Source organism: Hyalella azteca, unplaced genomic scaffold, assembly GCF_000764305.2.
Source record: "Hyalella azteca isolate HAZT.00-mixed unplaced genomic scaffold, Hazt_2.0.2 contig3434, whole genome shotgun sequence".
In the NCBI taxonomy this organism is placed as follows: domain Eukaryota; kingdom Metazoa; phylum Arthropoda; class Malacostraca; order Amphipoda; family Hyalellidae; genus Hyalella; species Hyalella azteca.
The window spans coordinates 168,427-191,895 of record NW_025933684.1 but is presented as its reverse complement, the minus strand read 5'-3'; the positions used below and the strand labels follow the sequence as shown (position 1 = coordinate 191,895).

The 23,469-nt window shown below is 39.4% G+C and overlaps 1 protein-coding gene across 1 annotated transcript; it reads right to left on the bottom strand.

Moving 5' to 3' along the window:
- Nucleotides 1–1,880: 1,880 nt before the first annotated feature.
- LOC125177599 lies at nucleotides 1,881–19,900 on the bottom strand (the record flags this gene model as incomplete). The annotated part of the gene is made up of 4 exons (XM_047879617.1): nucleotides 19,739–19,900; nucleotides 18,021–18,160; nucleotides 13,408–13,471; nucleotides 1,881–2,036 (listed from the first exon to the last, which is right to left on the bottom strand). Coding segments are annotated over exons 1-4 (522 nt in total), but the record flags the coding sequence as incomplete, so codon positions are not given.
- Nucleotides 19,901–23,469: the final 3,569 nt, after the last annotated feature.

Here is a 23,469-nt window from a genome sequence, read left to right as displayed (position 1 = left end):
GACCATGCAGTCTTCACCGCTGAGCCGTTGCAAGCGAATTCAAGCATTTAAACATGGATGCCTGGTGTGTTCGTAAGTAACAGCTTCACTGAACGGCACTTAATAGTGACATATCGTGAAATAACAAATTGTTACTTAATTGTATGCTGCTTGGTATGCCCGCATGCGTGCCGAAATGGAATGCAAGCGGGTCTCGCTATGAATTGCATCACCGCCAACAATACATAATGATAATATTATTAGTCATTCAATCCCTGGAAATAGAGAAATTAGCTACCCCATTTAATTCGCACCATGAAGAAATGGCTCATACATATCAATTTCACGCGTTAAAATTTACCCTTGTTGATCCACTAGGCTGTGAATATTTTGGGAGAACCTTGAAGACTAATAATTGCGGGAAGAATGTTCGGTACTGGTGTACATGTGGTAGAATGCTTGGTAATAGTGAATGTAAGAGATTGCAAGGTACTGGTGTTATACGTGAGAACTCTCGACACTGGGTTATGTGACAGAATATTTCGCACTGGTGTATGAGGACAGAGGCGAACGTTTATTACCTGGAATAGAGAAGAATGTTTGGTACTGCTGAATGAGGTAGAATCGAGCAATGCGAAAGGCAATGTATGTAATGAAACGCCCCCCCTCCCCCCAATATAATAGGGGAAGAGAGGGGCATTTTTTAACGCACTTTTCAGATTCAGCCGTGTCCGTCCCGAATGTCTCAGTTGTCAAATACGCGCTCCCCGCACTCGCCACGCACTCGCACGACTAGCAAAAAAGTTGTCGATCCCTGGTTTTAAGCACGTATGTGACGGCAGGCTTGTAACGCCACTAAGCGCATGCAACCAGGAGATCGGTCATTGCCTGTGAAGGTGACTATAGTTGCATAGCTGACTGTACGTGTATGTTTACTTATTTTTTTTTCTTTAAAGTATAAATACAAAAATTTGATCATTTAGAGAACATATAATATAATAGGGCGTGTTGGATAATACGGGTATATAATATAATAGGGTGTGTTGGATAATACGAGTACATAATATAATAGGGTGTGTTGGATAATACGAGTACACAATATAATAGGGTGTGTTGGATAATACGAGTATATAATATAATAGGGTGTGTTTGATAATACGAGTACATAATATAATAGGGTGTGTTGGATAATACGAGTACATAATATAATAGGGTGTGTTGGATAATATGAGTATATTAATATAATACGGTGAGTGGGATAATACGAGTTTATAATATAATAGGGTGAGTGGGATAATGCGATATATAATATAATAGGGCGAGTTGGATAATACGATATATAATATAATGGGGCGAGTGAAATTTTGACTCGTTATATAAGAAATTGTACATGAATAAATCCAGTTTGATTGAGGTGCAATCCTGAAAACACACAAGCAATTGAATTTTAAATTGTATCACTTAAAGAGATAAAAATAGAATCGCTGCCATAGGATAGGCATAAGGTCCTAATGATTAAATGCTGCAGTAAACCATCACGTAGAATGGTAGCTGAACAGCTGGATTCTGAAGACAATAAAAGACATTTGCAGCGAAATTTGTTGTTTCTGTGCATCGATTGGAAGTATTCGTAATCAAAATTTCGGGTTGGAGTCAAGATATCATGTGACTCCTGGAAACACTTTCACTAATCTTCAACAAATTAATCATTTACCTGGCACGGCAAATCTTGGGTTAACCAAGTGAACGCTGTTATCTCGACTCCATCATTAATTTTAACGTCTACTCTCTGTAGCATTTACTCGTCACACCATGCAAAACAGTGTATATTCTCCGTATGGAGAGGCGGTACAGGGACGGTCGAACGTCATCAATGGAGTGCCTCCCATTCCCATACACACTTCAATTCCCAAGTCTGGGTTGCCGGGGTACCACTGGAATCCATAGTTGCTTGGAAGGACCATGGCTTTGTTGCTTGAAGCGTAGGTGCCGTCAGCCTGGCGTTTCAGGTCCACGTAGAACAATTCGAGTTTCCTGATCGCTAGAATGGCACGGTCCTGGAAAAAAATGACGTGAGAATAAGTTTTGAAAATGGTTTACATTTAACCAAAATCTGATGAGCGCAACTTAGTCGCGAAATCTCTCTGTCCTAAAGCGTTCAGTTTGACTCCCTGCAGGGCGATCAGAGATGCATACAGTCTTCCCAATATCAGTAAAAAGTCACGCAAATGATAGAAACTGCATAGTCGACCGTAAGCTATTTTTCGTGTGCATCACTGTAATGCATCACTGTAATGTTACTTTCTAAAATTTTCTTCTGAGTTTCGTGTTTGAAGTCTGGAGTTGCAAAGACATATGGGATAAGCGCGATTCCAGCTCATATCCACAATCGTGTCGTGACATCACCCTGATCAGATTATTTTTCATTGGTGAAATCTCGAGTGATTAAAGAACGGATCGGTGAGTGAAATATCAATGCTTTTTATTTCTTTGCTCCTTTGATTCCGCCACACGAGGAGCCACGGTTATAAACTAAAAATATGCTATCTCAAAATATGCTATCTCAAGCAGCTATCTCAAAATATGCTATCTCCAGCAGCTATCTCAATCAATCGTCAGTTATGGAGGATCAGGTTCTAAAGGCCGGATCTCTTGTGAATCAAGTCACGAAAAGTATACGAATCGGCAACAGGCCATGGGCCTATTTCTTTAGTGCCGACACTTCTATTCTATATACATATGTTTAGATTGATTTTATATAGGCCTCTCTTTTACTAAAATAACTGTGTCATGAAAATTATTGACGTATTCTCCATTATGACAATATCGAATGTCTTTCTACAGCGTACAACAGCAGCAACATCCCTGGTATCCGAAATTAGCCTGCCACAATTATAATGCTTCATATTCCCTGGCATCCAACAGTACCCTGCCACAATTATAATGCTTCATCTCCTCTGGCATCCAACAGTAGCCTGCTAGCATTAGAAATGCTTTATATTCTCTGGCATCCAACAGTAGCCTGCCACTATTATAATGCTTCATCTTCCTAGGAATTCAACAGTAGTCTGCAAACATTGTAATTCCCCGTTGTTGTTGTTGACCCTCCCCGCCTCGCTTCACGGCGCGAGGCGGGGCCTAGACCCAGTTCTGGAGCCAGCCAAGTCGGTCGCCCCAGCGGGCCAGCAGCCCTGCAGCGTTTACGGGGTCCGACCAAAGGTCACCCACCGACAGGGATGTGGGCATTTCAGGGCAGGAGAAAAGATGAATGGTGTCGTGCGTGTTAGACAGACAGAGTGGGCAAAGTGGGGAAGGGTGCGTGGCAGGGTCTATTTTATTTAGATATGAGAGAAGTAGCGGTGATTTGTTTGTGCGAAGTTGTGCAAGGTTCCTGTTTGTAGGTCTAGGTAGGTTGATTTCAGATGCATGGAGCTGTGGTACGGTGTTTAAAATTTTATTGCGAGGAAGGGTTGCAAGATAGTTTTCTGTAATTGTAGTGTGGATTGTTATGAGATTTTTTTTGTTGTGTCTTGCGTGGCTTGTGCAGGTGGAGTATCTATGTTGGTGGTGAAACCTGCGTTATGGAAAATGGTTTGTTTCATGAGACGGTTTGGGTGCGGCTGTAGGGTAAGGGTATGTAGTGGGTGGGTTGGGTTTCTTGCTTTCTGTCTGAGTTGTGAGGCGTGAAGTTTGATGTGTTGTGTTAGGGGTAGGAGTTTGGTCTCTTAGTGAAGGTGATGGATGTTGGCGTCTGCGGTGCAGCCTGTGGATATAATGAGTTCTGCGTTCTGGACTGTTTGGAGTGTGTTCATGTGCGTGGGTGATATAATTGGTGACCAGGATGAGTTTGCGTATTCGAGGATTGGTCGCGTGAATGTTTGGAATGTGGTTGTGAGTAGTTCTTTTTGTTTTTCTCATTGTGTGGCCGTAAGTGATTTGATTATTTTGATGGTGTTATTGGCTTTGTAGTGAGTACTACTGTGTGTGCTTAAGATGAGCTTTGGGTCAAAGTTAGTCCAAGTATTTTAGGGTTGCGTACTGTTGGAATGAGTGTATTATTGATATTGAGTTGTGTGCTATATTCGGCCGGCTCAGGTGTGAAAAGAGTGGCAGTGCTTTTTGTTGCATAGAGTTGTAGTTGGTTTTCTGTGGTCCATGTGTGTATGGTTTGTAGGTATGGAAGAAAGGCTTGTGCAGCAGTGTTATAGTCTTTGTGGGAGGATAAGATTGTTATGTCATCTGCATATGTAATTATTTTAATATTGGGTGGAGGTGAGGGTATATCTGTAACTTATATGTTGAACAGTGTGGGTGATAGGACTCTGCCTTGTGGTACGCCTGTTTTGAATAATTTCTGTTTTGAATTGGTATTATTGACTTGTGTGAAGCCTTTTCTGCCTTTGATGTAATTTGCTATGTATTTAAGTGTAGTGTGCTCTATTGCGGTTGTGGATAGTTTGTTGATTAGTGTGTGCAGGTTATCCGTATCAAATGCTTTGCTCATGTCTAATGCTATGGCTATTGTTCGAAGTGGCGGGCGTTTTTGATTAAAACCTGTGGCGATGTGTTCTGTGATATGTTGGTGTGCTGTGATGGAGGAATGGTGTTGCTTGAAGCCATGTTGGTGTTCAATGTTAGGGAGATGAGGTGTGATTGTATCAAGGATAATTTTTTCCAGTATTTTGGCTATTGGACTGAGAATTGAAATTGATCTATAGGAGGACCCTATGTTAGTGTCTTTCCTGGTTAGGTAGTGGAATTATCTTGGCTAACTTCCAGGTATGGGGTATTATATTGGAGTTTAATGCGATATTGTATATTTGAGTGAGGTATGCAATTGTTGTGGGGCCCATGTGTTTGAGATGTAATGTTTACATGGTCTGGTCCAGTTGATTTGTTGTTTTTACTGTTTTTTATGGCGAGTATGGTCATAGCTGTTGTTATGTTTATTGGGTTGCCCTTTGGTGATTTAATTCTTCTATCTGTTATCGTGTTATTGTGTGAGGTTTGGTGTTTATGAACTGTTTGTTGAATTGTGTTACCTTCTCTTTGTCAGTGCATGCTGTTGTGGTTATGAATTGTATAGTTTTGCTTGGTTCTTGGCGTGGTGTTTTATTTGAGAGTGATGAGATTGTCTGCCAGAGAATGTGCGTGTTGTGTTTGTTATTCCAGTTTCGATCGAGGTGCTCTTTCCATAGGTTGCGCTTGTTATTGTTTATTTCAAGGTCTATGTCTCTGTTAAGTTGTTGGATAGATGAGTCATGTCTGTTTTGTTTCCTGATGTGGTTGCGTTGTTGTTTTCTGTCTCTGAATGCTTGGGGTAGAGGTGTCTGTTGTTTATTTATTTTTCCTCTGGGTATATGGTGTTGTCTGCTTGTAAGATGAGTCCAGTGAGCATTTTATTGGCAATGTGAATGTTGGTGGATGCTGAAGTGTCATGGAGTGCTTGGTCTATTTCCTGCGAGTAAGCTGTCCAGTCTGCTTTGTGGTAATTTGTGAAAGATCTGTTATAGGTTTTTATGCGGTAGTTGATTTTGGTGCGAAAGTGTAATATGATGGGAACGTGATCGGAACTGAGAGCTGTGATAGCTGACCATGTTATCTTGTTTGAGATGACGTTTGAGGCTGTAGATATGTCTGGTGACGTGGGCTGCTGTTCTATTGTAGTGAGTATGCGTGTGGGCGAGTTTTCATTGAGTATGATGTGGTTAGAGTTTTGTATGAGTGAGTTAATAAGGTTGTCTCTATGGTCTGAGTTGGGAGAGTACAAGGATGGGTGGTGAGCATTGATGTCGCCTGTATTAATGGTGTAAGGCTTGTTGAGGAGGTAAGTGAAACAGTCAGTGATGTGTTGCTCTAGGTTATGATGGTACGGTAAGCGCGTGTCTCTGGGAGGGATAAATATGTTAGCTATGTGGATGAATTTGTTGTTGGAGAGTTGTATTTTGACTAGTTGGGTTTCAGTGGCTTCTTGGTTGATTTGTTGTGGAATGGCAATTGTTGTGAAAACTATGTTATTGTATATGTAAGTGATGAGTCCGCCTCCTGTGTTGTGTGCCCTATGTTGACGAATAGCAGTGTAGTCGGGTATATATATAGTGGGTGTGCGAGTCGTCGGTTTAAGTTTAGATTCTTGGATTGTGATGATGTCAATGTCATGTTGTTTTGTGGTTAGTTTGAGTTCTTTTATTTTGCTTGTTAGTCCATTAGTATTTATCTGCATTATTTTGATGTGTTAAGGTGTTTTTCTGGGTCTAATTGGAGGTGGGGGGTTTGTGTGAGAATGTTTGGTGGAGTGGCTAGCGATGGCAAAGGAGGTTGGGGCGCAGTGACTGGGTTTAGAACGATTGCAATGCTGATGGCGGTATTGTATTGGCCTGAGAGGGATTGGTAGAGTGTGTTGATGACAGGTCCAGGAATTTGTGTATTGATTTGTACAGGGTCCGCCATATTTATGGCAACGCATGTCTTTTTGTTATTTCTCAATGGAACAAACAGGTGCATTGTTTTTTTATTGGATGAGCTAGTCGTCAAGAATTACCTTAACAATTCTCAGACATATTTATTCAATATGACCACCCTAATTTTTAATGACGGCCTCCAATCTATGCGGAAAGCTTCACAGGAGACACGCAACATTTATTGAGGAATCAAGTCCCATTCTCGTGTGAATTAGGACTTCAAACCATCCGAAAAATCAAGAGGTGTTCTGCAGACCCTATTCTCTAAAAAAGCCCACACAGAAAAGTCGAGAGGATTCAAATCAGGGCTTTTTGAGGGCCATTCATTTTTGCTAATGAACGCTGGGATGTGACCCTGAATCCAGTTTTGGGTCATGTTTGAGCCATGTGATGGGGGAGTCTTGTTGAAATCTCCATGGTGAGGCGTTGAAGTGTTTACGGGCCCAAGGTAACAACACAGCCTCCAAAATGTCCGAAATGTATCGCTGACTGTTCACTTTCACTCCTGAGGGGACAAAAACGAGTGGGGACCTCCCAGTGGCGGTTACCGCGGCCCAAACCATCACGGACATGGGATTTTAACGTCGTGTTGCTGTTCTGGTTACCACAGATCCATCCCGACTCCAAACTTGTCATTTTGACGGTTAACGCTTTGTTCAATGTCAAATTTTTTCTCGTCACTGAACACCAAGTCGGGCAGGGTGCCATCCTCAATGAGATCCAGAATGTGCTGGCATCTTTCGAGCCTCATTCGTTCATGACTGTTAGTTCATGCCTTGTTTATATCTTGTAAGGGGAGGTTTTGAGGTCATCTTTAGAGGACTCTACGCATTGATGTCTGACTGACTCCTCTGCTTCTGCAGCCAATTTTGCAGCTGAGCGACGAGGGTTTCTCCTCAACTTCTCCCTCGTGTTTTGACCAATTGTTTTGTTCGGACACTTCGTTTCTTCCTTGACCAGGTCGATTGCATGTTCCACCAGTTTCTTTGAATTTTTTTACCACCTTCCATACAGTTTCACGACGAATTTGGAGCTTTTTTTGCAATGACTGAATTACTCTCGCCCATTTCATGAAGGGTTACAATTGGATTTCTATCTACTGCCATAAGTAATAGTAAATTTATACACCTTAGTCTTCTGCAATATAAAACAGCTGAATTAATAGATGATATAATATTAAGTTTCAATATAAAAGAAAAGTCTCCTAGAAACCTATTTATTTTATATAATAAACATCCGTTGCCATAAATATGGCGGACCCGGTATGTTTGTGCAGTTTTATGGGCCCAATGTGGGGCGAGACTATTACAGGAAAAAGAGTATTGGCGTTTTGTGATTTGTCCATTGCATATGTCACACATCCAAGTCGGACACGGCCGGGTTCTCTCCGACATCCCTCGCTAGTAGCAACAGAGACGCCGACCACACGTGGGGAGCCGCAGACCGGCAGCACCAAAATAAAAAACATGGGCTTCCGGTCAGGCACCCTTTCGGAGGACGGAGAAAAGTCTGAAACCATTGTAATGTTCCATCTTCCTTTCCTTACATCTCCTCAAAGTCATAGTGTAATCGCCGACCTTGCTCTTCAATCGTAGCTCTCAAAATTTCAGGAAAATACTGAATAGAGGAAATGCACTTGATAATAGTAATATCGGTTTCAGCGTTGCTTAGGCCATTAGACCTGTCACCGTTTCAGAACATCCTAGAATTTGCACAGTTTTTTTCGGGCCTCTAACATACAACTCAATGCTCCTATTGTACTTTGCCTAACCACCTGCCGATTTTGATCCGAATGTCTCAATGAGCTGAATCTTACCCATAACTCACTGACACAATCTTGGTTCTCTGAACTTTAACTACTGAGCCAACCAGTTGTCCGCCTACCATGAAACCTAAAACTTTAAATAATTTCCAGATTTGTCAGACAATTTTTTTCTTTAGATCCATTTTTCGCCTGAAAATTTCTGTTCGGTATTTAAAAATAATCCACCTAAGGTTTATGGAATTTATCATGTTTTTAATGATTGATTCTTCAGCACCGACAACACTATGTTATGTTTTGTTATAACTCAGCTGCATAGTTTAAGATAATTTAATTCTTCAACCAATTCATTCATCTTCTTCTGAAAAAATTTTTTAGTCTTGTAACATCTTCAAGATCTGAATTTGATTCGTCTCCTTGTTCAGGCATGGCTGGATATATCTGTTCCATATGGAATGTCTCCATACGTACTAGGTATATTTGTGCCGTCGGGGATAAGGCCTTACACGCTGGAATATCTGTGTCATAGGGGATGAGGCCTTACGTACAGGTATAACGTACTGGTAAATCTGTGTCATATAGGGGAAGAGGGCTTATGTGCTAGTATATCTTGATCATAAGGGATGGGGTATTAAGTATTGTTTTACCTGCGCCATAAGGAATAGAGCCTTGATTATTGGTATTTCCGAGCCATGGGAGGTATGATAAGTAGCCAAGTGAGGATCTGAGTGTGAAATGGAATGCTTATTACCATTCACATTGAATATAAAAAAGTAACAATCGTCTCTATGGTTCCTTTGCTCTCGCAACAACTGGAATCCCATAATGGACAGCATTTTTCTTGTATACTCTTTCAGTATACTATTTCAGTAATATTCAGTAGTTGCATCGACTGAATGCGTCACGAAAATTTAACCGAAATTATCGATAGAATGAATGCAATTCCGCTGAGCCATGCCAATTTTGAGCACACTCATATTGTCGAGCTGTGAAAAATATGGTAAAAAGGAGCGTAAAAAATGTTCGTAGACTAGCAGTGCTACATGTTTTTAATAATCCAAACATGAATTGTAGACGGCATATAAAGATGATTTATTGTGTTAGGGAACACCGTGCAATATAATTTGCAATTATTAGGAATTACGGGTATTTTTAAATTAGGTTTAATGTCACCCCATACGTGAACCGTGGAGACACGCTATGTGTTTAATTTGTTCTGTGATCCACCGTGGAGGTGTGTGTTATCATCTAGCAACTTCACTTTCTGCTATTTCGTATAGATTCAGTGGTGCTCCCATGTTCTTTTATAATAGTATTATTTATATTGGACTTTTTTCAAGTTTGCCTTGTATTCTTTGCCAGGTTTAGATTAATTCAAGTCCTAACTGAATAACGAGAAACTGTGTAACTTTTTAATCTGCCTCATTCAGCTGAACGCGTTCATGCCGAGCAGTGCAACGTCCCGGTATCCGATAGTGATCCTGAAACTTGTCAGTATTAGCAATCCCAGCAGGCATTCGGCGGTTGAATCAACTACCTATTGCGACATTGAGATCGGGGTGAAAGGAGGTTTAGAATGAAAATTGAAGCAACATCTTCATGAAACGTCGTACTGACGTAACAATGCAACGTTGAATCAATGTTGCTACTACGACGTTGCTGCAACGTTGAATTCTATGGTTGAATCGACGTTGAAACAATTACCTAATTACACGTTGAGATCGGGGTGAAAAGTTATTTAGAATGAAAATTGAGGCTACATCTTTCATTAAACGTCGTACTGATGTTACAATGCAACGTTGAATCAATGTTACTACTACGACATTGCTGCAACGTCAAATTCTCTAGTTGAATCAACGTTGAAGAACCAACCTGATTTTCGTCAGTAGCAGGATTCGAACCCGGGATCGCTGGAGACCGCGCGACGCCGTAGCAACCTTGACCACTGCAGCTCGCGCGCATGAGCAATAGAAACAAAAAAAAAAAAAGAATTGTTTGACAAAAAAAATGATAAAAATAAGCTAAAGAATTGTTCGACTCCTTTAAAATTGAAATGCATTCTCTGGTCATTAATCGTCCACTTATATATATGTTTAAACACGAGTGGTTAATGACCAGAGAAATCATCGATTTAAATTTTCAGGATCGAACAATATTCTTCAGCTGACGTTGGTTGATAAAAATTCAGGTTCAAGGAAGTAAATTAATTTATTAACGACGTTTCGAATGTCACATCATTCATTTTCAAGTTATAGGAAGCATCTTTGGGATTGCATTGGACTAATTGGAGTAACTTCAATGACATTGAGCAGCCGTTCTTCCTGCCACCTGAGACAAGCTCGAAACCAGATCATGTCTCAAAGTATTACAATCGAGCAAATTCATCTCAAGATCCGTGATGAATTCAATCGGCTCTGTGACACCCTTGACAACGACGTNAGCATCGTGATCATGCAGTGGCCCGACAACAACCGACCGACGATAGCTGAACACCTCATCTCTACAGATTGGACTCCAGCTATCTATTTTCTGACTACCGGATTTGTCTGAACTCAGAAAGAATTTTCCGAGTAATTTTTGGTCCAAAATTTTACTGTTGTATCCTAGTTACTTATATTATGTACTTATTTCCACCAAAATTTCAATGTTTAATGCTTCTTTTAACTTGAAAATGAATGTTTGTTGCATTCGAAACGTCGTTAATAAATAAGAATTACTTCCTGAAACTTGTCTTTTAATCTACAGTCATCTGAAGAAAAGTTCCACTCACTGATAATATAAACCAACGAATTCTCTGGTCATCGATCGCACGTGTGTTAACAAGTAAATTCTGCCATCTAATATTAATATATATATATTTCATTCAATTTTGGTGTGATAACATTAGTTCCATGCTGGTGAATAGCTCTAGACATTCAACGTACCGATAGCGACCATTTTTCAACGTTGAAAGGTTGTTTTACGTCCGTTCTAGCTTTGGTCAGATTTCGACGTTGATCGGACGTTTAACAATAAATAAACATTCAACGTATCAATATCGACGTTGTTTCAACGTTGAAATAAGGTTGTTTTACGTCTATTCTAGTTTTGGTCAGATTTCGACGTTGATCAGACGTTTAACATTAAATAAACATTCAACGTACCAATATCGACGTTGTTTCAACGTTGAAATAAGGTTGTTTTACGTCTGTTCTAGTTTTGGTCAGATTTCGACGTTGATCGGACGTTTAAAAATGAATAAACATTCAAAGTACCAATATCGACGTTGTTTCATGAAACGACGACGTTCATGAAAGTTCGACGTTCATGAAACGTCGAACTGACGTTGAAATAAAACGTTGAATCAATGTTGCTTCTACGACGTTGCTGCAACGTTGAATTCTCTGGTTGAACTGACCTATTACTACCTATTACGACGTTTAGATCGGGGTGAAAAGATGTTAGAATGAAAATTGAAGCAACGTCTCATGCAACGCCGTACTGACGTTACAATGCAACGATGAATCAATGTTGCTGCTACGACGTTGATGCAACGTCGAATTCTCGGCTAGAATTGACGTTGAAGAACTAAGTTTCTTCGACCGTAGCAGGATTCGAACCCGGGATCCCAGGAGACGCCTTAGCAACCTTGATCACGGTAGCTCGCGTGCATGAGCAATAAAAATAAGCTAAAGAATTGTTCGACTTCTTGAAAATTGAAATGCGATCTCTGTTCATTAATCGCACACTTATATATATGTTTATCATTCATTGTTGGTATAATAACATTAGTTCCATGCTGGTAAATAGCTAAACATTCAACGTACCGATATCGACCATTTTAAAACGTTTTTCTTTACTCAGCTTCGCGTTTGTTTGTTTGTTGTTAACATTGACAATGAAAATTAGCCCACTTCTGATTGCTCTAGAGATCTGAAATTCGGCATGCAGGCTATTTTCGCCTAACAATTTCAGATTTCATAATTAAAAAAAAAATCACGTTTTTCTTTTGGACTAAAAAGTAGAAAATAAATTATGGCTCGCCCCAAAAAACGTGGGTCGGGCTGAACGTTCACCATCAAACTTCCAAAATTCGTGTGTTGTGTGTTTTTCGCTTTAATCATAAATCTGCCCGACACACGTTTTTTGGGGCGAGCCATAATTTATTTTATAATTTTTAAACCAAAAGAAAAACGTGTTTTTTTAATTTTTTTTTTATGTATTGTATTTCAACGTTGAAATGAGGTTGTTTTACGTCTTTTCTAGTAATGGTCAGATTCAGACGTTGATCGAACGTTTAATTTTGGTTGTTCAACATTTCAACCTGAAACCAACATTGATTCAAGGTTTAAAAATTAGTAAACATTCAACGAACCAATATCGACGTTATTTCTACTATGAAATAAAGTTGTTTTACATCCGTTCTAGTTTTGGTGAGATTTCGACATTGATTGGACATTTAATTTGGGTTTGCAAGCATTTCAGCCTTAAATCAACATTGATTAAACGTCTAAAAATAAATAAACATTCAACGTACCAATATCGACGTTATTTCAACGTTGAAATAACGTTGTTTTACGTCCCTTCTAGTTTTGGTCAGATTTCGACGTTGATTGGACGTTTAATTTTGGCTGTTCAGCAATTCTGCCAGTTCAACTTGAAATCAACATTGATTCAACGGTTAAAAATTAGTAAACATTCAACGTACCAATATCGAGGTTATTTCCACGTTGAAATAATGTTGTTTTCCGTCCTTCCTAGTGTTAGTCAGATTTCGACGTTGATATGACGTGACGTTCAATTTTGGTTCAACATCTCAACCTGAATTCAACCAATATCGTCAAATACCTGCTGGGGAGTCACGGCATGGTTGTCATGCGCCTAACTACAACCTTGGCATCTTTACCGGAGTGTTTTCTGATCTCCTAAATAAAGCGAACACGACGGAACTTACACCAGCTATTCTGCTACGCTTAGCGCACTCATATGCAGCCGGCTCCGTTCTGCTTTACTTTTACTTGAGTCATTTGAGAGCATTCTAGAAAATGGCTCCAACTTAATCTAATGAGTTGGTATCTACTGCATCATGATAAATAGCATTGTCATCTTGGTTTAATTAGTGCACTGAATGTGTAAAGATCAGGTAGACTCATTCGGCATAGATTTTTTGGCCTGCGCTTCTTCTCGATTAAAATATTATCAATAGTCCTACATATAAGTACATACCCTGTTGGTCATCGGATACGTCACGAGCCTCATGTTGAGGCTCTTGCACTTCAGGGTCGCTTGCCTGAAATAGCACAAAAAAAGGTTGGTTAATGCACACAAATTACCATAGGGTCTGAGTGTTATATTTGGTTAACGATGAACTTGTCTGTGATGATAATTTAAAACCTGGCAAGAATGAAACATGGAGGACAATGAGACAGGTAAAATATTTTATGTGATAAAGGTGACCTCACATCTCTCTGCTAAGGTAATCGATGCATTGATTTGTGTGTTGGAACTATAATAACTGTGGTTAAATATAACACATTAATTTAAAAAGAAGTTGTAGTGTCTCAGTGTCATCATGTCCCACTGTATTCACCTTTTCCCTAATATAAATAGCCAAAAAAGGTTGGTATGTCATAGGTATTCATAGACGATTTTGAGGTTATTTCACATAACTTTACAAATTTTGGTTATATGCCCCAACTAATGTTCGTTGTATGAAACTATTTTGGTTCTCAACTGTTTTATATTTAAATGCGAATCTTTGCTGTAGGAATGACTCTTTGATCATCTTTCAGTCTCTTGAATACGTACTTAAATACTGAATGATTAGTGGCGAATTAATTCGAAACTAAATAATCTTCACGAAGCTTGAGAACGCGGTAACACCGTTGCTTAGCAAAAGTTATAATAGTCATAGGTAAGCTGTGAATTACAGCTTACCTATGTATACTTAACAAAATATTTAACAAAATAATATAAACAAAAACTATTCTAATCTAAATATACATGGAAAATACAAATATCATATCAAAACAACAATATTATTAAATGCTGACTTGATAATTGCAATTTTGTAAAAGTCAATGTTCAAAAAGTATCCAACATATCGTAAAAAAAAAGAATTCGATTCGTCAAAAATTTCTCATCCATTATGTTCGGGTGAATATTCTAGAATCAGAAAACGTTGGAATATTCTAGAAAACAAAAGAATGTCATAGACATATTTCTAACTAGAGTTATTCATTACCAGGCATCGTCATTAGAAGGTGGCTTTATTATACGCTTTTCAGCAATGCCTAAAACTACAGAACTTTCTAGATCAGCTGGAAAACCAATTATTCAGCTATACAGAGATGGTTTGGGATATAAAAAAATTTCATCCGTGTTATATATCCCAGTTTCGACAGTTGGTGATACTGTTCGGAGGCGGAAATCATTCCATCTTTCGATTAGTCTGCCGTGTTCAGGGCATCCTACAAAGATTTCTGATCGCAGACCTAGGAGTTTAGTTCGAAAACTACAGAATAATCCTCGACTGACTCGCTCTGAACTGCAAAAAGACTTTCAATCAAGTGGGACAAATATTTACAAGAACACAATTAATAATAATAAATACTAATAGCGGTTTCAGCGTTTATTAGGCCGTAGGCCTGTCGCTGATTCTTAACGTCGCAGAACATTTATAGCATTTTGCGGTCTCGAACTCGAAGCTCACTGCTACAATTTTGCTGTGCTTAACCGCCCGGCCTCCTCACCGATTCTGAATAGAAACTGGCGCACAGAGCTGGAATCGAACTCGCGCCTCTCTGCTCCTATCTTGGTACTCTGAACTGTAACCACTGGGCCACTCATAAGTTTAGGAAAGTTCTTCGAGAGAGTGGATTCCACTCTCGGTCACCAAGAAAAACCGCTCTGTTGAAGGAAATTTACGCAAAGAACCGCCGGAATTTTGCGAAAGAAGGCGTCAGTAAACCTCCAAGCTTCTGGAATAAAATATTATGGTCAAATGAGACTAAAATTTAGTTGTTTGGTCGGAACTGGGATAGTCGTGTTTGAAGGCAGAAGAACTCTGCGTTTCACCCGAAAAAAACCGTCTCAACAGTGAAGTTTGGCGATGGCAGCATGATGCTTTGGGGGTTTTCTCTCTTGCAGGCCCTGGTGAATTGGGAATCATGGAACTGATGAAGGAAGAAGAATGAACTCCGGAATGTATCGGGGCATTCTTAGGGGTCTCGTGAAATCAGACGAAAAATTGGAACTTCCTCGAGGTTGGATATTCCAACAAGACAATGACCCTAAGTACACGGCTAGGGCAACTCTTGCATGGTTTCAGGAGAGAGACATTGAGTTATTGGAATGGCCAAGCCAATCAATCACCTAACCTCACTCCGATTGAGAATTTGTGGCGAGAATAGAAACTGAGGGTACAGGAGAGAATCAATCCAAGAAATTTTATCCGATTGAAAGAAATATGCATGGAAGAGTGGGCTAAAATTTCTATTACCATATGTAAAAATCTTGCGTATGTCCGGTGATCTACTATCATCACCTGAGTTTTCATACTTAATCAGCTTAGCTTGTTCTGTACCCACACGGTAGAGTCACGCCTAGTGACGTCATCCCTGTTAATGACTATATATATATATATATATAGCCAGGCCAGTTGAAGCGGTACAGCCTAGCCGTCATCTTGCTAGTCCGCTCCTCGGGCACGTTTATTATTATAGAACTAGAGTAACCGTGCGTTTCACTTGTCCTGCTTTAGTCATACTTGCAGAGCTGGGCAGCGCTACTTTGAAATGTAGTGGCCGCTACCGCTACATGCTCTAAATGTAGCGGGCGCTACCATTACCACTACAATTGCTTAAATGTAGCGCCGCTATCGCTACTGAAAATGTAGCGCCCGCTAGTAACGGCCGCTACATGTAGCGCACTACTGCCCACCTCTGGTAACAACTAACATGTTGACACTATTTAGTAGCAGGCTGAGGTTGACAACATTACACCGAACTCTTTCGTACAGTTTCATTCTGTAATTTATGTTATGTATGTATCATGCTGGTTTTTAAATAATATTTATTACTATTAAGTAAAATTAAAAGGCTTTATCTATAAATGTAGCCGTAGCGCTGTAGCGGCAAAACCTCGTATCGCTACCTAAATATGTAGCGGGCGCTACCGCTACCGCTACAATTGCTTTAATGTAGCGCCGCTACCGCTACCAAAAATGTAGCGACCGCGAGTAGCGGCCGCTACATGTAGCCCGCTACTGCCCACCTCTGCATACTTGGAACAACGAAGTACCCTGACTCACAGTTACAAAGCTATCAGGTGGTCCTAGATAAATGAACACCCGACATAAACAAGTAACCCAATCGGTTAGCTAAATGTCACATGACGAAGTATTGAGCAAATTTGTTTACTATGTTTTTTTTGAACCTTGATTTTCACAGAATTGTAATAATCAAGTCAACGTTTAATAATATATTGTTGTTTTGATTTGATATTTGTATTTTTCATGTAAATTTACAGTATAGAACAGTGTTTGTTTATGTAATTTTTCTGAATAAGCTTTGATAAGCTTCTGAATAAGCTTTAATAATAAGCTTTTTTTAAATAAATAAAGTTTTGCCTTGGTGTCGGACACTTTTTGCACCCACTATAAGTAGCAGGGCGTGCGTCAGTAGTCATCAGTGTCCTTGTATCTCCGTCCCAAACCCTGTAATATACCGGTAGGGTAACTTAAGACATGCAGGCAGTTCTTTTATTTTCTTAGAGGCGGGTATTTTAGCAGAGAGCGGCCAGCCGGTGTCGGTGTTATACCCAGCTCATGATGGTAGCTCTGTCCAATTTCTGTTCTTAGGTCTGTGTCTGATTTTTATGCCCCCTCAGGGGGGACTTCTGACGCGTGTCTGTGCTCGTCAGAAGTCCAATTATGGGATTTCGCGCTCCTATGGGGATTGTTCCTGAGCGCCCCACCGCTGAGCTCGCGGTGTCTGACTGCAGGCCTCAGTTATGGGGTTAAGTTATTATGTAGGTAGGATACCTTACATTAAGTTATTGTGTAGGTAGGATACCTTACATTAAGTTATTATGTGGGTAGGATACCTTACATTAAGTTATTATGTTGGCAGAATTCCTTACATTTCCCTTCTCTGCATGTCTCTCTCGAGCGGGCGGCAGACGTTCCGTGTAAGCGACCGCTTGTTCCGAGTATCTTCGTTTCTGTTGCTTTTCACCTGTCCCTTCGTCTCATTGAGACCTTCCGCCCGTTGTTGGTGATGATTAATTTGAGACTAAATAATTGCGACATTCCGCTTTGCTGGCGACATTATTTTTTTACCTCCGGTGCGAAATAGCTTGATTAAGTAAATAGCTTAACCTTCGCTGCCGTCCCCACAATAATAGTTTTTGTCCTCTGCAACCTTCACTCCCGCCCCCTAAAACTGTTTTCTATCTGCTTCAACCATAGACTAGAATATAGGCTTAGTAATAACGGCTCTCGATGATGTGGATAAATGAGAGCTCAAAATTCACTAATCAAATATATAACGACGCTCGTCCAGGAATTAAGTATTTTGATCTTCAGCAAACAACCTGGTTTTTCTAACAACTAAGGTGTCGCTATTTGCGTGTATAAGTACTTTTTGTGCATTAGAAAACTAATAATTTTCAAAAAAATTTCCCTCACACAATATTGACTTCTGAAAAGGAACTCAATCGTAAGCAATGCTCCAGGAAAATTTATGGAAATTAAGTAACATTATCGTTTAAACTGAAATCGACTGTCGATCCAAAGTGTTTTTCTAAAAAATATAATGCATTGAAAGTTTTGTACTCACTCCCAATTCAAGAAAGGCGTAGCGATTTCCAAGATAGCGGAGTTACCGGCGTAGTTGTTGGCCATGACGTACGCGGCCGACACGTTCGTAGACACGTTCCCGACCACCGCTGGGTCCACAACGAAGCGACATGGAGCAACCTGGTCGAGCAGTAGAAAGCAGATACAAACGGGGAACACTTAAGGTAGAGAAATCATAAATGCTTTTTTAACCGCCGATCAGAACTTTAGCTAAGTGAACAATGAAAACGCTACACTGATGTACATAGTGACCCGACGAAACAAAATTTCTAGACAGTTTAATTGGGCCGCTCAATGTCTAACTATTGCACCCATGATCTTTTGATGATCCAGGTAATTAATCCGAACAAAACTAGAGTAAAGAAACAACGAGTAAATTCACAACGTCCATCATATCCAACACGCATATTGACTCGCATCACACAACGTAAACGCATTGTAGCTAACAGACCGCACACGGATAATGAACCCAACGCGCATTGGGGCCACCATACTCAACATGTACGGTGTACCCAATGAGTTTAGTGTCTCAAATTCACAACGCAATGGAAGTGCTTCCTACGTAATAAATAGTACAAAAAATTAATTTCCAGTCAAATGATAAGAAAAGCACTGTTGAAAACACCAAAGCTCATTTAACTGGAGTTTTTTCCTAATTCTAGAGGCACAAATTTTCTAAACGCTGAAAAAGATCATCCTTAAAATTGTTGTTTGCCCCGCAATCAAGTATAAAAGAAAAGTAAAAGGGCAGGAAGTTCAACAGAAATACATCACAGCTCTTGAGAAACCATCTATTTTGAGTTCTGTGCGGTGATAATGAAATTAATTATAATTAGTTCATAGAAATTCAGTCATGGAAAATATTGTAACTACGTCAAAATTTGATGAATTAATTTTATCAAGCCCCCACTTCTCAACTAGACGATAGCTACAAGAATATACAAGTGCAAATGACGATAATTATGTTTGGAAAACAACTGATAAGCTCGGTAGTCGCAAGAGTAAGCCAGCATTTTTCACTTTAACTATTTTTAGATTACAATTTAATTGGATAACCGATACCGTTTAAGCGATGAATCCTAGAACGTTTACCAAACTCGTTGGGTATTCGTAAACAAATTTTTTTCTAACCTGAGAATTTTGGTTGAAAGATGACTTTAAATAATAAATTTGGCAAGTAACCCTTTTAAATAGTTTCATGTAGGGTATGAAGGGAATTGTTATCAGGCAGTAGCAATAAGTAGCATCTAGTTTTTAAAATAATGATTCATTGATTGTTCTCGTCAAAAACAGACAATAATGAAGCATCAGTGCAGTAATTTTACCTGAACTGATGACGGAACTGTTCGAAATAATTAGTTGGCAATTCTATTAAATTCGTCATTCCTCGTGTTCAAGAATGTAATATTCCCTTCGATATTCTTTAAATTTTAATAATTATGGTATAGCCATATTATATTAATACAATGATTTTAATAAGGAAATAAAAAATTAGAAAAATTGTCTAATATAAGAAATTCTATTATAATATAAATACATAAAAATGTCGGAAAATATAGTGGAAGTGAATTTAATCTAGATAATTTCGCTTATAAATCATAGGTTCGCACACCGACAACTGCAAATTAATTGACTGTTTCCCCTACTTCTTTTTATCAACAATATGTGCGTTGAGTATCATAATGCTGAGTAACTCACGGCATCCACATCCCAGACGAAGCCCCCGCATCGGTCGTCCGCGCGACACGCCGCCCCGCATTTGAAGACGCTGGCCACGCGGCCGTCGCTCACGAAGCTCAGCAGAGACAACGCTGACGACAACCCTGTGACCAGCCTGAAGCTGGTCGAGACTATTACCATCTTGTTCTAATTGTAAGTCTGTCTGAAATGGATATAGTTCAAGCATCACTAAGGAGTGCGCGTAGACTCGTGGATCAGTGGCGTTATATTTTTTAATTTAATACCAGCATATAAGCACGTGCTCTTTCATTTACTCGTATCTTAAAGTTCATTTTGTCCTTTTAACAGTTTAATCTTGCTAACTCACTACTACCTCCATCTTCATGGGTTTTCCTTTGAAAATTAATTTAAAAATTTTAATTATTGCTGTGATTTTCTCAACGCTGTTGTTTAACTGGCCGAGTTTCGTGATCTTATTGCATGTTTTGATGTGCCTTTATTGCATGTTTTGTTGCTCGACATGAAACGAAATTTTTCAGTTGTACAGTAATAAAGAAATAAAATAATTGCCACAAGTCTTTTTATGGGCTAAATATGTGTATGATTCAGTGCTGCAGCGAACTAAAACTTTTGCAGCTAACCGGCAAAACCGAACTAAAAGTCGTAGACATGCAATATGTCAAGAAATTAAGGCTTCTTTTTTACGAACAGTTTACTGTAGCTAGTAAGGAACTAAGAAGCAGCGTGATGGCACCAGCGAATCATAATAAATACCTTTTATACATATCATACTCCTGCATTACAATATTAACGATATATTATTATAGGCAGAAAAGTTCTTTTTTTACATCCTGAAGAGTCCAATTGTTTATATAATTTCTTTTTTTGAAGCTACAATTGTCAATAATCTGCAATGAATTCAATTCTAAAAAATAATACATATTAACCTTTAGGAAGCGAAAATTCTCAAGCTCGGGAGATCAGGGGAGCTGTTCGTTCACGAGCAAATAAAGTTAGTGCCAAATGGATTCCTTCGTTGCTATTATGATTTAATGTAGTCTCATCAAAACGAGTTATGCGCACAAAAATGCTGAAGCAAACTTTCTTCATTCGATGTTTTTTAACGTTTATTCGTTAACGAAGGATTTGCATACACAATTTTTCGCTCTACTTTCTTAATAAAATTGTTTATGGCGAACATAGGACACTTTATAGAATCAGTTGTACATGGTCAGATGAATATTCAAAATTTAAAGACATATAGCAAATATTTCTCTTTTTACGCGAAATTCAGTGCCAAAATATACTTATATTGTATGGTATGTGTAATGGCGCTTTCTCTGCCCTGCTGTCCAGCGTTAAGAGGACAAATAAACCGACTACGTGTACATTGCGCCTTACACGCATTCTCTAGGCGAATAAGATAAATTAAAAGTGTATATAAGTACTAGGAATTCAACACGTCTGCTCTTGCATTCACCTCTCTCTCATCCGCAGTTAGCTTGCGACTGACGCCGTCTAGCTTGTAGATTGTTGGAAGCACCTAAATCGTACCATGATATACTGAGATTAATCGCACAAAGCTACCCAATTTTCCACGAATTATTATTTCGGTCGGGCGCTTGATTAAGCTAACATGCGTCATGGCTCCCACTACTCAGGACAGGAGGAAAAATTACCATTATTGTGTAACTACAAACTAATTCAGGCCTGGCGCTTGTCGATGAGCTATTTGTTATTCTAAGCAGCTCGCAAAAACTAATGAGATTTGCACGATTTTATAGGCGCTCGCTCAAACTTTCGAGCAAGGCGATGTTGTACTGTCTCGAGCATGGCGACTTTTATACTGTCTCGAGCAAGGCGGCTTTTATACTGTCTCGAGCAAGGCGATGTTGTACTGTCTCGAGCATGGCGACTTTTATACTGTCTCGAGCAAGGGGGCGTTGTACTGTCTCGAGCAAGGCGACTTTTTTTACTGTCTCGAGCAAGGCGACTTTTATAGTCTCGAGCAAGGGCGACTTTTATACTGTCTCGAGCAAGGCGGCGTTGTACTGTCTCGAGCAAGGCGGCTTTTTTTACTGTCTCGAGCAAGGCGACTTATTTAATAGTCTCGAGCAAGGGCGACTTTTATACTGTCTCGAGCAAGGCAACTTTTATACCGTCTGGAGTGTCTCGAGCAACTTGCAAGGCACCGACAATAGAAATAAAAATGGAACGTTTACTACAGCAGCGCCATCAGTACTTAGTTGATTCATATGATCATAATTATAATCAGCAATCATTAGTATGATGAACTTCACCATCTGCACGGTGCCGGCACGGTAAAACACTAGTTATCTGGAGACTTTATCGAAGAACCATGATTTATCACGCTGCCTGTTGCTTAGAAGTATTATAATTTAGATTGATCTCTTTTAGTTTATTGTCATAAAACGGTAGACATTTATTGTATATAAATCGTGTTTATTGGAATTTCTATTAGACGCGACGAAAGAAAAATGCTTTGAGGAGGAACCTGTTCTGATGCCGAAACTTGAATTGTATACTAATGGTAAAAAATTCCTTCAGAGACCGATAAAATAGTCAATAGGGAAGCACACAATCATTGAACTTGATCACTCATCACGGAGTGTCTACAATACTTGACGATAGTTGCACATCTGATTGAAGGGCATAGTGCAATAATTATCATCAAACGATTACTTCTATTGGACTTGCGTGAATCGGATGAAAATAAGATATATGGAATAATGTCTAAACATTTGACTGATGAAAAGTGAAGCTTTGAACTTGAATTTACGCTGATTAACAACTAGTTTAGTATCTGCACACTTGCAGGTCAATAAAGAAGTGACTAATATATGTACTATGGAGTTAGCTGAGTTCATAACGTATTTATGACTAACCGTGCACCAAGTTCCGGGGGTCTTCAATAGCTAAATTAGAATTTTTTTTTCCTATTTTTACGCAGTTTACGAACTCGTAGCGATTCTGATTATAACCAGTATGCAAGAGCTCGTAATCAAGCTAAAAAAGTCTGTCGCACTGCAGGGAAAAACTTTGAAAAAAATATTGCTAAAAATGTTAACAAAGAATCCGAAAGCCTTCTTTTTGTACGCTAGTTCGAATTGTATAAGACAAGCGACGGTATATCTGATTTAACATTATAGGTAGACCAACGAAAGATTCCCTCTGAATCTCTGATGAGTACAAGGCTAACGTTTTTAATCAGTTCTTCAGCAGTGTGAACTCACAGATGAGGACTTGAACAGTATCCCAGATTCCATTCTAGATATATATTCCAACTAGAAGCGCCCAGTCGGCTCAAAGTCAACAGGTTTTTAAATACATGAAGAAGAGGTTCTGAAGCGCCTGGTAACTCTAAATCCCAACAAGTCATGTGGACCAGACGGCTTCCATCCCAGATTGCTCAAAGAATTAGCAGACGTTCTGGCCGTCCCACAGTATTCTTCCAAAAAAACCTTGAATGAAAGAAGAACTTTGCCGTCCGACTCGAAAGAAGCTCAAGTAACACCATTGTTCAAAAAAGGTGACAAAAGCAGCCCCGGCAACTATCGCCCTGTCAGTCTGACAAGTGTTGTTTGTAAACCAATGGAATCTGTTGTGAGGGATAGGATTATCGATCACTTGACTGCTCACTATCTCCTATCAAAATGTCAATATTGTTTTATTGCCGGCAGATCCTGCACCACTAACTTGTTATCTACCTTGAACGATTGGACTCGCCT